This window comes from Solanum verrucosum, unplaced genomic scaffold, assembly GCF_900185275.1.
Source record: "Solanum verrucosum unplaced genomic scaffold, falcon-dt-bn FXZP01000125.1, whole genome shotgun sequence".
Taxonomy (NCBI): Eukaryota; Viridiplantae; Streptophyta; class Magnoliopsida; order Solanales; family Solanaceae; genus Solanum; species Solanum verrucosum.
This window is the reverse complement of record NW_026019923.1, coordinates 1345533-1360223: the sequence shown is the minus strand read 5'-3', so window position 1 is coordinate 1360223 and position 14691 is coordinate 1345533. Positions and strand designations below refer to the sequence as shown.

The following is a 14691-nucleotide window of genomic DNA, read 5'->3' as shown; positions in this document are numbered from 1 at the left end:
TTTACAACCATATGCATTGTATGCAAGCTAGTATATACAAGAAATTCAAAAGCTGTTGATGTGGAAACTTATTCCATTACCGGAGTAAATTACTATCCATACAAACCTAATAAATCAATCGCTGTGATGACAGCCTGCTTTGCTGTAGGGTGGCGTACATGAAGAAGTCGCGACAGCATATTGACCCCCTGTAAGTAATACAGCAGCCATATAGTTCAAACAATTATGACAAGAATAAGGCTTTGTAATAGATAGAATCTAGAAGAAAATTCATATTCTGATAAAGGATGAAAATAACGAACTGCTAACAACATATTGCTCACCACTAGAGCATCTATTCTGGCTTCAATAACAGTTGAGGGAGCATATTTTGCAGCATATCCATACATTAGCGCCAAAGCAGCATGGATATCATCAGATTCTTCCATTTTAGCTTTATCCGAGAAAAATGATAGAAATCTGCAACAGCCAAATCTTCTCATACTCGAGATATGATACCGAGAAAATAAGAATTGTAGTACACAGTTGCCACAAGCTCTTTTCTGTCAAAGTGACTGTTACAATCTATTACTACCAAATTAACACTACATGAGTTGTTACTCTGTAAGACTACTGCATGACACAGCAGGACATGTTCCAACTTTGATTTAGATGGACATGTCAGTTCATTTATTTTGGTTTCATAGTTTTTGACTTATTGTAGTTGGTAACATCTTGAACCGGAAACTTGAAGCATCTGGCAGACATCATGAAGAAGTTTTTATTAAGAATAGGTAGATCAACAATAGGGGGAATCAAGTGTTTAGTGATCCTACTTTTGCGAGGGAAATTTTGTTTTATAGCACGTGAGATAAAAGCATATACAGAACAATGAAATAAGCATAACAGCATACAATGCATCACTAAAGAATAATTACCATATGCAACAATGTTTTAGTTGAAGTTATTAATTAAGATATTTGTATCATCATAGTTTGCTAATTAAACTGAGAAAACTCATAATTAAGTCTCATAACATCAATTACATCTTCCATTTCACAAACTATACCCACACAGTTGGAAAGTTCCAAATGATGAAGATTACGAAATTCCATCCTTCAAGTAGATGAATTTAGTTACCAAGTCTAAAGTACAACTTGTTAACAGGGAATTTCCCCACCAGAATTAATAAAATAATTACTTCATCAGAATAACTTAGTCAAAAGAAACTTCAGATGACAAGAGGATGCTGGGAACTAAATTTGTTCCAGGTTCAGACATCACCTTTGGAAGATACTTTGCCCAACATTGTCCAAGATATCTTTCAGCTTATCCAGAACTGTGTCTAGGTGTGATGCAGCCACCTAAGCAACATTGATTCAGCACACCGTAAGCAATATAACTCCAATGACTCAAAGTCTTACAATTATATTTCTAACAAAATTTGCAAACAAGGAAAACCAGTAGTTTAATTTCAAACTAATTACCAAGCCCATGGCTTTTGCTAAGCCAAGTCTATTTGTTGGAATCGTAATATTGGCTTGCTTATACATCAGATCAATCTTAGCGCGAACATAAGCTCTGGTATGAACCTTCTGCAGCAAAATTCCAAGACACCTGACAAGAAATGACGAGCTTTCAAGAAAATCTTTCCCGTGTTACAAAAGGTTGGAAATTCCAGTTAAGCATCAACCGGTCAAATCACTTAATTCTGTTCAACTGCAGAAGCAGGAATCTTGTTGTGACAATTGCGCGTAAGAATAACTTAACAGTGGGAAGAGAGGAAGTTTAACTTGCATATCTTAATGACTGTTGCTTTGAAAAGAGCAGTCTGCGGTACCTCATACATAAAACTAATAATATATCTTCTAGAGATGTTTCCTTTTTTTTCTTCCTCGGTGCTGAAGAAGGGAACATATTTCTCAAAGAGGCTCAGATAGTTTCATGGCCTCAAAACTAGAAGTCCTTATTCAGTATAGAGCGACGACAAGAGACCTTTTTTTCTTAATAGGATAAGAAATATAGCGAAGAGTAGGCAGCTTCTGGAAGGTGAGAGTTGGAAATACGAAAACCCTCCCTAAGAAATATGAAGAAAAAATGTTTGGATGAGCCTGCAATTAGTCACGAAGACAACCACATCCTAGTTTGAACAAAAAATTCAACAAGTAGAATATAATAAAATTGTTTCAAGGAAAAACTTCCTTTTTTTACTCTGGTAATGTTGTATTCCTTTTTTTACTCTGGTAATTTTTCTCATCAATAAAATTGTTTATTCCCCAGGAAATAAGTGTGTGTGGTGTCGGGAGGTATTTAGAATTGTTTAGAATTCTATCAAAAACAAATAAGCCAATGGAAATCTAATCACTAAGCTTTTAAGATAAGAAACAAAATAGAAGAGCTCAAAAGATAGTAATTCAGCTTTTATGACATTTTATATATTGAATTGACTAACTTACATTAAGAAAAATTGATTAATCATAAATTTCTGTTAATTAAATATGCATAAAAGCAGTCATACAAATAAGCAAATTAAGCGAGAGTAGTATTCAGGAATTTGCAGTTCCAGGTGCATTTATCAAATTGATGATAGCTGACATTACCGATGAAGCAATGCAGAGTGCTCGTCATCAGGTTTATAAAGTTCATAATGCTTTTCAAATGCATTTCCAAGTGATATAACCCAGTCAACATCCTGAATTACATCCAAAGACTCTGCAATAAACTGTCAATAGAGGAATTTAGGTCCAACACATATTAAGGGTGAAACTTTACTTCATGTTGGTAAAAGTTAAGACATGAGATGCACCATCTTAGTACTGATTATTAATGAAATTACCCTTTTTGCGGCTCCAAAAGGTTAATAGATAATGCATTAAGAATTTCTCGTGGATCAGGAGAAGAGAAGTCATTGATTCAAAAAGAGACGACATGTTTTAAGAGATTGAGAAATGTTTGTTGGTCTGAGTAGTGAAAAATATCCATTGCTCTTAGTACTTCATTCAACCTTTTTCTCAGCGGCAATGTGATCCTTTATATAAAGCAAAATCATATTTATATTTATAAGGATCAAAAGATGCCCTACTCATGATCTGTGTAGTCTTGAATAATAATTCGATCATAAAGTACGAGGGAACAAATTTCAATGTATCAAACAAGGGGATGAAATTACTATCCTTACGTTGATAATCATGTCATCCCAAGACTCTTGATATGACGGATCCTGCTTTAAGTCTTCTGTATCACTGACGTATGCCTTCATCTTCGGAATCTAGAGCTTAGCAAACAAGATAACCCATTAAGACACACAGAAAATTGTTTCCGTATCACATACAAAGCAAAGTATCCAATATTTATTTGGAATAAACAAAATTCTCTATTTCTCATCCTATGTCGGTCCCCTAATATTACATATTCTAAAGTTCAGATCTGCATTTTAATCTCCCAAACATAGTTTTTCTTTGTCATTTTTCTACCTTCCCTTTGCCAAGGCTCTAACCCTCTAGTAGCTCCTTGCCACATCTTCCCCTTTCATGCACCCATGTTACACCTTTCCCTAAACACACTCTGTACTGTTGTCTTACCCCTCCACTGGCATATTATTCGCGTCTATTCCTTCTCATGTCCCTGAAGAGGTTATGGGGGTTGTAAGAGGTGGAGGGAAGTGCAATGTGATGGTGGATAGGGGCTCAGAACAAAGAGTGAAGCGACACAGTGGAATAGGCAAAGGCAGAGAAAGCATGTAAGAAAGGACGTGTGTAAAAGGCCCTCAACTTTGCTAATATAACAGAGGAATAAATCAAAGGGCAAATACTAAAAGAGGGTATACAGACTAGAAAAAGAGATAACTTAGTCACAATGTGGTAGCAGAAAGTTCAAATTATAAAGTATTACTTTTAGAAGTTCCAATATGAATACGATCAAACCATGGAACATATACAATAACCCATAATTTAGCTTTGAAAATTACTAGGCACCTCAATAATGTAGCTGACAGTTATTGAAATGATACAGAAATAATTCAATTTTAGCTAATTAGTAAAATACTAGGCCTTTGACATCAATCCTCAATTGTCTGGTTGTTTGTATAGTGAATAATTTCAATGCATAAAACCACCAAAAAAAAATTGCTAAAGTATGTATAAGCTCGTTAACATATTGCATATATGTTATACCTCATCTTGCCAAAACATGTTAATGTTCCTGGGAAAGAGTGGTGCCAGATAACACAAGACCTGCAAAACAAAAGTGAAACAAGTGGCAAAACGATAAATTAAACTATTATTAGATTTCAGAATCATTTGACACCCATATACAAATAGAGGACCCTTTCTGATAAACTAATGCAGAAAAGAGAGGAACATCACTCTGTCAGAATAAAATGAAGTCAGTATTACTTGGGTATTAACAGCAGAGGGAGACAAATAAAAGACTACATCCAGGAGACTCGGTGTACTAAGCTCCTGCGCATCTCCTGCTATGCGCCCGGGGAACGGCCCTACCACAAGGGTTAAAACTATATAACATTAGTCTACTTTGACCCTCTCAAGCAGTTCATCGTACCTAAGACTACCTACTTTGGCATCTAAATCACAATGTTAAGTGTAAATTTTTTACCTTCCAAAATACCCAATACATTCTACATCTCACTTACTCTATTCATTCCAAAAACTACCAAGAACTTCTTTTAGAGAAGCAGCTAGCCAGTAGATGAGAAAGCACAGGTACATAGAAACTTCATCTTGATGTCAACAAGACAGAGCATTGGTGTGTGTGTGTGTGGGGGGGGGGGGGGGGGGGGGTGTCCAAAAGTTCAGGATGAAGCACACTCAACATGTAGATAAATTTGTTCTACATGTGGAACATGCTTCATCCTGAACTTCTAGAAAATGCAATAGGAAAGAAAGATTGGTGCCAATACTTGCTGCAGGGAAGACCAACGAGGTTAGCCTTACTCATTGGACTAGCTTTCACTAAGGCATCATAATCAGTTTTCCATCTACTATTTAAATGTTGATAGACGGGCATATCAGACATACAGACAGACATGACAAACAATGACCTTTCCATAAATTCTGTATGAAACTGTGCTAATCTCATACATAGCACCGAGTATACGTTGCTACATGCCGATTGGCCTAGTCATTTTCATGAAATATGCTAAACTTCTATTCTAGAATGAAAATAAGAAAGCTACTTTTTTTTACTCTAACTTAAGGCATGAATACGTCAAAAGAGACCTGATAAATGCATCCAATTGAACCATACTAAAGACCGTAGAATAGCCATTCGTGAGGAGGGCGTGTTAAAAGAGAAAATTAAAGTTAATAAAAGTCTGTTCTCTCTAACTGCTTAGATGAGATGATTACACATTTCAACAATTATTATAGTCTAAGATGCAGGACACAAGGACTTACAGTTAGAATCTGGGTTGCCAAGTGTTCCCTAGCCAGAGGATTATGGAGAAGAACAATCAGGCGTGCAAAAAGTTCCTAAAACACCAAAAATGAGGTAAAGTAGTTGTATACATTTTTTAAACAAGATGAAAATATATAATTTATCCGCTGCTCAGTGAAACTAAAGTTGATTACCTCAGGATGAGGAATATCAGCACGAGCTTTACATTCCAGCACCGCTGCACCACTTTGAGAGGATCTACGCCTGCACAATTCTGATATGCATTTGCAGACCTACAAAGAAGGCACTTGAAGGAGTTATGGTATAAGTAGATGTGAAACCCCATTACTGATAGCAGATAGAACATGGAAGCTTGACATAAAGAGAGTAAAGTTTTGAACAGGCAAGAACAGATAGTGAACCTTGTCAAAAAATGAAGGCCAAAAGGAAACAAAATATCTCATACCGTGGCAACTGCACCAGTGTAAACTCGTGGTATAATCAGCTTTAACAAAAACGGCCATAAAACATGCTACAATTTGCACAAATTGAATTCAGTTATTCCAGAAATAATAATACGCATAAAGAGGTTGGGGGAGGTAAACACAAAGTACTAAAGTGAAATTTCTTAAAGGGAGAAGTACTCTCATACCTCCATCTCAGGGACAGTAACAGTTATTAGAAGAAGACCCTTTTCACAGATTGACCTCAATTCTGACAGTGTAACAGCATCCATCTTCATCTGATATAATTCGAACATCGTATAGTTTAGTGCTAATTATGGTATGTTTGAATAGTGTAGGTATGAGAATATTTAAATATGGTATGATTAAATAGTCTAGATATGAGAATATTCCCTATCCTTTTTATTAGTTTCTTTTTTTTTTGAAATAGGTAACTTTATATTCACACAAAAGAACTCATCAAGAAATTGATGAGGAGGGATTTACAAACCCCCAGGGGGTGCCATCATTCTCAAATCCAAAAACAAATTTTCAAAAATTTACAATTGGCCTATAAACTCCACTACACTATCTACTTCCCCCACTAAATCTTGCTTACACCAAAAAAACAAAAGACTAAGGCATTTCATCTTGATCATCTGGGAGCTGCTTGACCTCCCCTCGAAGCACCTTCCATTTCTTTCTTTCCATAGTGTCCACCAAATGCAAGCAGGTACATTTTTCCACCAATCTTCCTTTGATCCTCTCTTCCCAATTCCTTGCCAGTGTGTTAGTACCTCAAAAGTGGTTCTGGGCATTGTCCAATTAACCCCGAGTCTACAAATGAACATGTTCCACAGATCTGTAGCCATCTTGCAATGCAAAAATAAATGGCCATTTACTTCAGCCTCTTGTTCACACATATAGCACCTTGAGCAGATCTGTATACCTCTTCTTTGTAGCACTTCGTGGGTTAGACAAGCTCTTCTAATTACCAACCAAGTGAAGCAAGCAACTTTTAGAGGGATCTTAATCTTCCATATTAATTTCCAGGGCCAAAATGTTGTCAAAAAGTGGTTGGTGTTTCTTTCCCAGTAACAAGACTTTACTGTAAAAACTCCCCTACTATGCAATTTCCAAACTGGTTTGTTGGACTCTGCATTGATGCCAAGGAACAGGTTCAAAGCCTGAAGTAAGTCTGCTACTCTTTCAACCTCCCAATCATTTAGAGCCCTTCTAAACATAAGGTTCCAGCCTTGAGGACTCCACATCTGCGCTATAGTGTCATTCTGTTGTAGGCTAATAATGTACAAGTCAGGAAAGAGTATCCTCATTTTCACATCGCTTAACCAGATCTCATTCCAGAAACTGATCTTCAGACCATTCCCCACTCTGAAAGTCACCTGCGCATTGAAGTCAGTCCACATTCTCCTAATAGTTTTCCATACTGAGCACCCAAAAGTGCCATTCACCTCTTCAGTTATCCAATTACTTTGTAGGCCATATTTCTCAGCTATGAACCTCCTCCATAATGCTGTATCCTCGCAACAGAATCTCCACAACCATTTTTGCAGCAAACTAGTGTTCTGAATACTTAAGTTCTTAATGCCCAGACCTCCTTGTGCTTTGCTCATTATCACCTCTTCCCATTTAACCAGGTTGTATCCTTGTTTCTCTTTGTTCCCTTGCCAAAGGAACACCCTTCTCAACTTGTTGAGTTTCTTTCCAATACTTTTTGGTAGTGGAAAAAGACTTAGCATATATGTTGGGAGGGCATCCAGAACTGATTTTATGAGAGTCACTCTACCTCCCAAAGATAAATATTGACTCTTCCACCTTGTCAGCTTCCTTTCACTTCTCTCCAAGACTTCACTCCATATTTCCAATTCTTTGTTCTTGGCTCCCAAGGGCATCCCCAAGTATTTGGTGGGAAGAAAGGCCACTTGGCAGCCCAGGTTGTCGGCTAGGCCTCGCATATTATTGACTTGATTAACAGGGAACAGGCAACTCTTCTGCCAGTTCACATGTAGACCTGAAGTGGCTTCAAATATGGTTAGTATTGCCCTCAGATGCCTAATTTGTGACACTTCTGCACCACAGAACACAAGAGAGTCGTCTGCATACAGTAGATGTGTGATCTCCGTGTTATTAGCTCTGTTAGTATATGCACCAAAGCCTCTTATCCACCCCAATTCATTAGCCTTTCTAACCATGTAGTCGAGTCCCTCCATTGCTAGAAGGAATAAGAAAGGGGACATGGGATCTCCTTGTCTCAGTCCCCTTTGTGATTGAAAGAAACCTTCTGGACTCCCATTTATAATGATTGAAAACTTCACTGTTGACACACAAAACTTAATCCAATTCACCCATTTCCTCCCAAACCCCATGTCACTCAGAACTTTAAATAGGTAGTTCCAGTTCACATGGTCATATGCCTTCTCTATGTCCAGTTTGCATAGAATACCTGGCACCTTTTGCTTCACCCTGGAATCCACCAACTCATTAGCCAATAAAGAAGCATCCGTTATCTGTCTATCCTTCAAGAAGGCCATTTGATGCTCGTTAATCAGTCTCCCCATAACTGTTTTCATTCTTTCAGTGATCAACTTAGCGATGATTTTGTACATTCCACCAATCAGACTTATTGGCCTAAAATCCTTGAGTTCCTCTGCTCCATACTTCTTAGGGATTAATGCCACAAAAGTGGCATTCAAGGATCTTTCAAACACTTCATTCTGATGGAAGTTATGAATTGTTTGCATCACATCATCCTTTATGATCTCCCAGCACTCCTTGAAGAAACACATAGTGAAACCATCTGGGCCAGGGGCTTTATCCCCATCACACAATTTGAGAATGTGTACCACTTCCTCTTCTGAGAACGGTCTCTGCATCCACTCTTGCTCCTCTTGACTTATTCTGGGGCAGTTCATCATCGCAAAAGGTGGCCTCCAACTTTCTGATTCAGTGTATAACACCTTATAGAAATCTATTATATGCTCTTTGATTTCTTTCAGGTCTTTACTCTCCTCCCCGCTAATAACCAGTCTATCAATGGTGTTGTATCTCCTATGTGTTGTTGCCACTCTTTGAAAGAACTTGGTATTGTTATCTCCTTGCTTTAGCCATAATACTCTGGATTTCTGTCTCCACCTGGACTCTTCATTCTTTGCTAACTCTTCTAGCTCAACTAGGATCGTTGCTTTAATAATCATCTCATCCTCTGTCAGCATTCTGTCGTTCTGAATCAGATCTATCTCAGCTAGCTCATTTAGTAGCCTGTTTTTCTTGTTGATGAGTTCCCCAAATGTTACACCGCTCCATTCTTTGAGTTTCTGCTTTAGCATCTTTAATTTCATGCTAAGTTTGAAGTCTGGGCATCCTTCCACAACAAAACCATTCCACCAGTCCTGAATTAACTCTTTGAAACCCTCTACATTAGTCCACCAGTTTTCAAATTTGAAGTAAGGCTTCCTTTGTTCCCAGTCACCACATTGTAGCATAATGGGGCTGTGGTCAGATATAACTCTAGGCATAATTTGTTGTCTAATGTTTCTGAATTGTTCATCCCACTCAGTTGAGTAGAGAAACCTATCCAGCCTAGCAGCACTGTGCTGGTTAGGCCCTCTAAACCATGTGAAATTCCCACCCCTTAGACAAGGGTCATGTAACTCCATATCCTCTATCCACCTCAAGAAATCAGTCATTACATTGGTTATTCTCCTGCATCCTCTCCTTTCGGCCGTTGTTCTAACAGTGTTGAAGTCCCCACAAGTGACCCACGGACCTCCACATAGCTCCCTAACTGCAGCAATTTCTTCCCAGCATTCTAATTTTTCAGTTCTAGTGTGTGGAGCATACACACCAGTGAGAAACCAGCAGAACCCGTCTTGGACAGCTTCGAATTTGTATGTAATTGAGAATTTTCCTTCCTCTACACTACTGCCCACCCAAATTCTTGAGTCCCACATAATCAGGACCCCCCGCTGCTGCCATCGGCTTCGATATACCCACACCTCATCCATCTACTAGCCCACAATTGTTTGGCAATCCTGTCTACATCCTTGCTGATTTTTGTCTCCTGAAAGCAGTAAACATCAGCTCTCCATTTAAGTAGAGAGCTCTTAACCAGATTCCTTATTGAAATCTTGTTAATCCCCCTAACATTCCATGATAATATATTTACTTTCATTTGAGAAATAGTGGCTGGACTCTCCCTCTGTTTCTTACACCTTCGACTTCCTGATTCAAATCTGACTGCAACTTCTTCAGCTCATTCTTGCCAATTCCTCTCTGTCGAGAGGTTGTTGCTTCACTATTTTCCCCTTTCTTCTCCATCCCCCTCTTTCTTTCATCGAGCTTCATTAATAATGCATGTGTTTCTCCCCTAAAACCTTCAAACGCCACTCCGTAAGTTCTGCTAAGTTCCAGAATATGTGAACTTATCCAATTGGATGCTTCGACCTCTGCGTCTGTCTGGACTCTAGGACTTTGTATGGATAGCGGCTCAGCATCGTGGATTTGCTGGATTTCAACCTCTCCCTTATTTTTTCTAGGAGTGTTCGAAGCTACTGGTTCAACATCATGGATTTGCTGGATTTGCATGTTTTGTTCTTCACAGCCAGCATCTGTCTCCCTCGAACAGTCCCCTTTCTCCTGCAATTGCATAACCCCGCTTTCGTCAATCATATTCTACGAAGCCGTCTCTTGGTGAATATCTGATTTTTCCCCTTGTATCTTCATTGGAGTGAGTCCTTTCTCCGTAGAATTTTCAACTTGTGGAAGCTTCGATGAGGACTCCCAGTGGCTTAAAGCTTCTAGGAATTGAGATGCCAATATTTTAATTTCATTCAAGCCCTCATTAAAAGGCATGTGCCTGTCATGTGCCACTTCTTTATTTTTTCCTGAACTGTTTGGGCTAAATTGGCCCAGTTGGCCCAAAGTTGCAATTAAGCTTTTGCTGCCAGAAACCCTAAAGCCCAAGTCCGCATTTAAACTTTTATTGCTAGAAACCCTCAAGCCCAAGTCAACATTTGGGGTTCTAAAATTCTCCCCACGTGTCTCTGCCATTGCACGTGGCTGGACAGCTTTATCTGCTGCTCCTCTTAACACTACAGAGTCCTCTACAAAAACCTTTGGTCCATCGATGGGAGACCGCTGGGTAAAACCCTTCTCACTGTTGTTTTCTCCGACGGTCACCCTCGCCGGTGCTTCCGTCCACACCTGCATCGTGTAGAGAAAAGCACCATCATCTATTGTCACTTCCTTTGGCACGTCAGACCCGTTTCCTTTGATTTTGATTCTCGCCCATTTAAGATGATTTCGCAGTTGGGTTTCTTCTTCTGTTTCTATCCACCCCCCACAAAAGTCCCCAATAGCTTTGAAGGTGTGGTGCTCCCAGAAGTGTAACGGCAGGCCCACCACCCTGATCCAAATTGCGTTGGTTCTATCTCCCCCTGCTGACGCACACACTGTTGGACTCCACCACTGCATTTTCACCGGCAAGTTTCTCCATACCCAATCCCCTTCGACTACTTGTTCCGCTGTTACCTTGGATGCAAATTCGAAAAGGAAAAAACCTTCCCCCATATCATAAATGTTCAGGCCATGGACTTTTTTCCATAAACTACTTGCCCATCCTCTCACCTCTGTCAAGGTAGGTGCCTCGCCTTTACTAGTCATAAATTCGCCCACCAAACTCTTCTTCAGTACCTCGCTTTGGATGTTTGCATCTCTATTAATGCAGATTCTGCCCCCCCTCTTTATTATCTTTTCTGGCATGTCCTTCCTCCCCTTGTTAGTCCATTTGCTGCTCTTTAGCATATCCACATAGGGAATATTGCTATCAACCAGTCTATGTGTCTCTAGATTCCCCACACGCTTGTAACTATGGATGAATCTTCCAATCTTCTCTGCAATACCTGACCATCCTGAGTTAAAAGATAATTCAGGGACTATAATGACTGCCCTTCTTTTACCTCTAACATTTATCAGGCTGATGTATCTTCCGTATTTGTTAAAATTCCTTGCGCAGTAGATCTCTGTGAAATCATCTTTTTTCTTCCACCTTCTGACTGTGTTCCCCTTAGCCTTGGATGCTTCTCGCATAATCGAAGATATCCATTCCATGGCCTTGCCAGTGAAAGATATCCTCGTTATTGACTTTCTACTCCTTTCTGTCCAGTCACACCATTCCCCTGCTGTGCCTGATGTTCTTGTGATGTCATATGATTTGAACCCTACTGCAAAATAGATCGTGTCGTCCATAGTGGAAAAGAAACGAGCCCAGTGGCAAGAAAGAAAAGAGATGAAAGTAAGAAAAAGAGGAGGAAAAGAAAAAGATGCCCGGTGATCGGAAGGATCACCGGAGGCAGATAGTGAAAACTAGGCTATATCATGTCCTCGGGAGTTGTGCCTGGGAGCTTTTTTTGGAAAAAAAATTAAGAGATGTTTCTTTCCTTATTAATATTATTTTCTTTCCTTATTTACGTTATATGTTGAGGGAATGATTAATTAATTCAATTCCCAATATCTCTTCTTATTTTTCTTCTTCTTCTAGTTTCTCATGGTATCAAAGCCACTGATATTTTAGCCCTCTCTAAATGTTCTTCTATTTCAGTAACAGAAACTGAAAGAAAAAAAAAGAAACGGAGGGATCGGTAAAATGGTTGCTAAATCAACCATATCAGAAAACTGTCGAGTCTCATCTCTCTTTCTCCGGTACTTCTTTTTGTGAAACAAAAAATGGCTCATTATGCAGATGATCATGAAGGTATTGCTTAACTCAAACAACACCTCTCAAGTCACTTTCAGACTAAGGATTTGGGCAAGCTGAAATACTTTCTAGGCATTGAAGTGGCACAGTCTAGTCATGGTATTGCTATTACTCAAAGGAAATTTCTTACACATTTAGGAAGACGCTGGTATGTTGGATTGCAAGCATGTGGACTGTCCAATGGATCAAATACTAAGCTTATTCAAGACAGGTGGAGCCTCTAAAAGATCATAACAGATATCGGAGACTTGTTGGCAAGCTCAACTACCTTACGATCACACGACCAAACATCTCATTTGTTGTTAGTGTAGTTAGCCAGTTTTTGCAATCACCTTGTAATAGTCACTGGAATGCAGTGATTCGCATCCTGTGATATATCAAAAGCTCTCCAGGACAAGGTTTATTGTATGAAGATAAGGGACACACCAACATTGTTGGATATTCTGATGATGCAGATTGGGCAGGATCTCCTTTTGACAGGCGGTCCACTTTAGGTTATTGTGTCTAATTGGAGGCAATCTAATATCTTGGAAAAGTAAAAGGCAAGTTGTCATAGCTAGATCAAGCGCAGAGGCAGAATATCGAGCTATGGCACTAGCTACGTGTGAGCTTATATGGTTGAGACAACTTCTCCAAGAATTGAAGATGGGAGGAGTTGAACCAATGACATTGATTTGGTAACCAAGCTGCACTTCATATCGCTTCTAATGAAGTGTTCCATGAAAGAACAAAGTGCATTGAGATAGATTGTCACTTCATTCGAGAGAAGATTGAGTCTGGATACATCACCACAAGTTTTGTCAACTCAAAAGATCAATTGGTGGATATTTTCACAAAATCACTCCAAGGATCCAGAATTGACTATATTTGTGGCAAACAAGGAGCATATGACTTATACGCTCCAGCTTGAGAGGGGATGTTAATTATGGTATATTTGGATAGTGTAGATATGAGAATATTTAAATATGGTATGATTAAATAGTCTAGATATAAGAATATTTTCTAATCCCTTTAATTAGGCAGTTAGGAGATTGTGTAGTGTTTTATTAGTTTCTTTCCTTATATACATTATCTTCTTTCCTTATTTACGTTATCTGTAACAGTTATTTAATCCCCTCAACTTGAGGGAATGATTAATTAATTCAATTCCCAATATCTCTTCTTTTCGTCTTCTAATTTCTCATTTGGCATATAAAAAATGGCATTCTGATAGAAATTCTGACACCCTAATTAAAACATATGCAGGAGTCAACTCAAGTTGAAGTTCCCCATAGATGGGGACAGGAACCACCTCATGCAACCATAAAAACAATGATGGGAACCACCTCTCCTCTCCCACCCCAAAAGCCAAAGGAAGCACTCCTCTTTTTATCACACACAAAGAAAAGGGAAAGCAACTCAACACAACCATGAATATGAGATGAAATTGGTGGAAATATTAAAAAAGAGGCATACCTCCACTTTCTTGTACACAAAAGGGTAATAACCACCAGGTGACGAGTTCAATTCCCTGGATCTCTCAGTATCATCTCTGTGCAGACCATACATTGCAGAATGGCGAACAAGATATTCAATGAACAACTCTCCAGAAGGACCAACCAAGTAACAGTGGGAAGCCATAACCACAATTAGCTGCAAGCAAGCAACACAATCACATATAATCTAGAAGTAAAATAAGTGTTTGCATAACTTGGTCACTACAGGCAAAACTTTCAACTCTTAAATACCTCTGCAAGGGCCTTACAGACCCCTAAATTAAGCTCATCCAATAACAGCTTCACAACTTCAATAAGTAAAGGCCTCTTACTATGCCAAGCCTCGGACAATCTACAAAAGTTGTCGAGGAAAGTCACATGGGGAGAGAGAAGATAAACATGACATTAAAAAATTGAGGTGGAAAAAAAAACCTGGGTAATAAATGCTTTAATACAGAAAGTGCACCAACAGCCAGTGGTTCTTCTTTCAGCTTGCATTTCTGACAGCAGTAAAGAGTAAATACACGCCATTTAGTGGAACAATTACCTTGTAAATAATCAAGTCTCACAACTAAATTTGACATTTCATATTTTTTAAAGAGGGTTGAATTCTGGAGTTCAAAAA

At 38.9% G+C, this 14691-nt stretch overlaps 1 protein-coding gene across 2 annotated transcripts in view; it reads right to left on the bottom strand.

Annotated features, from left to right (window-relative positions):
- The window catches only part of LOC125826124 (protein SHOOT GRAVITROPISM 6), a 43663-nt gene that overhangs the window by 11498 nt on the left and 17474 nt on the right, over positions 1–14691 (bottom strand). For both annotated transcript variants that reach the window (XM_049505431.1, XM_049505439.1), the window contains 14 exons: positions 14499–14566; positions 14319–14418; positions 14047–14223; positions 6026–6115; positions 5840–5905; positions 5568–5666; positions 5394–5468; positions 4152–4211; positions 3158–3247; positions 2580–2701; positions 1467–1596; positions 1264–1343; positions 324–459; positions 107–188 (listed from right to left, as the gene is read on the bottom strand). In XM_049505431.1, coding sequence (XP_049361388.1) covers positions 107–188; positions 324–459; positions 1264–1343; positions 1467–1596; positions 2580–2701; positions 3158–3247; positions 4152–4211; positions 5394–5468; positions 5568–5666; positions 5840–5905; positions 6026–6115; positions 14047–14223; positions 14319–14418; positions 14499–14566 — 1375 coding nt within the window. The remainder of the gene's footprint in view (positions 1–106; positions 189–323; positions 460–1263; positions 1344–1466; positions 1597–2579; positions 2702–3157; positions 3248–4151; positions 4212–5393; positions 5469–5567; positions 5667–5839; positions 5906–6025; positions 6116–14046; positions 14224–14318; positions 14419–14498; positions 14567–14691) is intronic.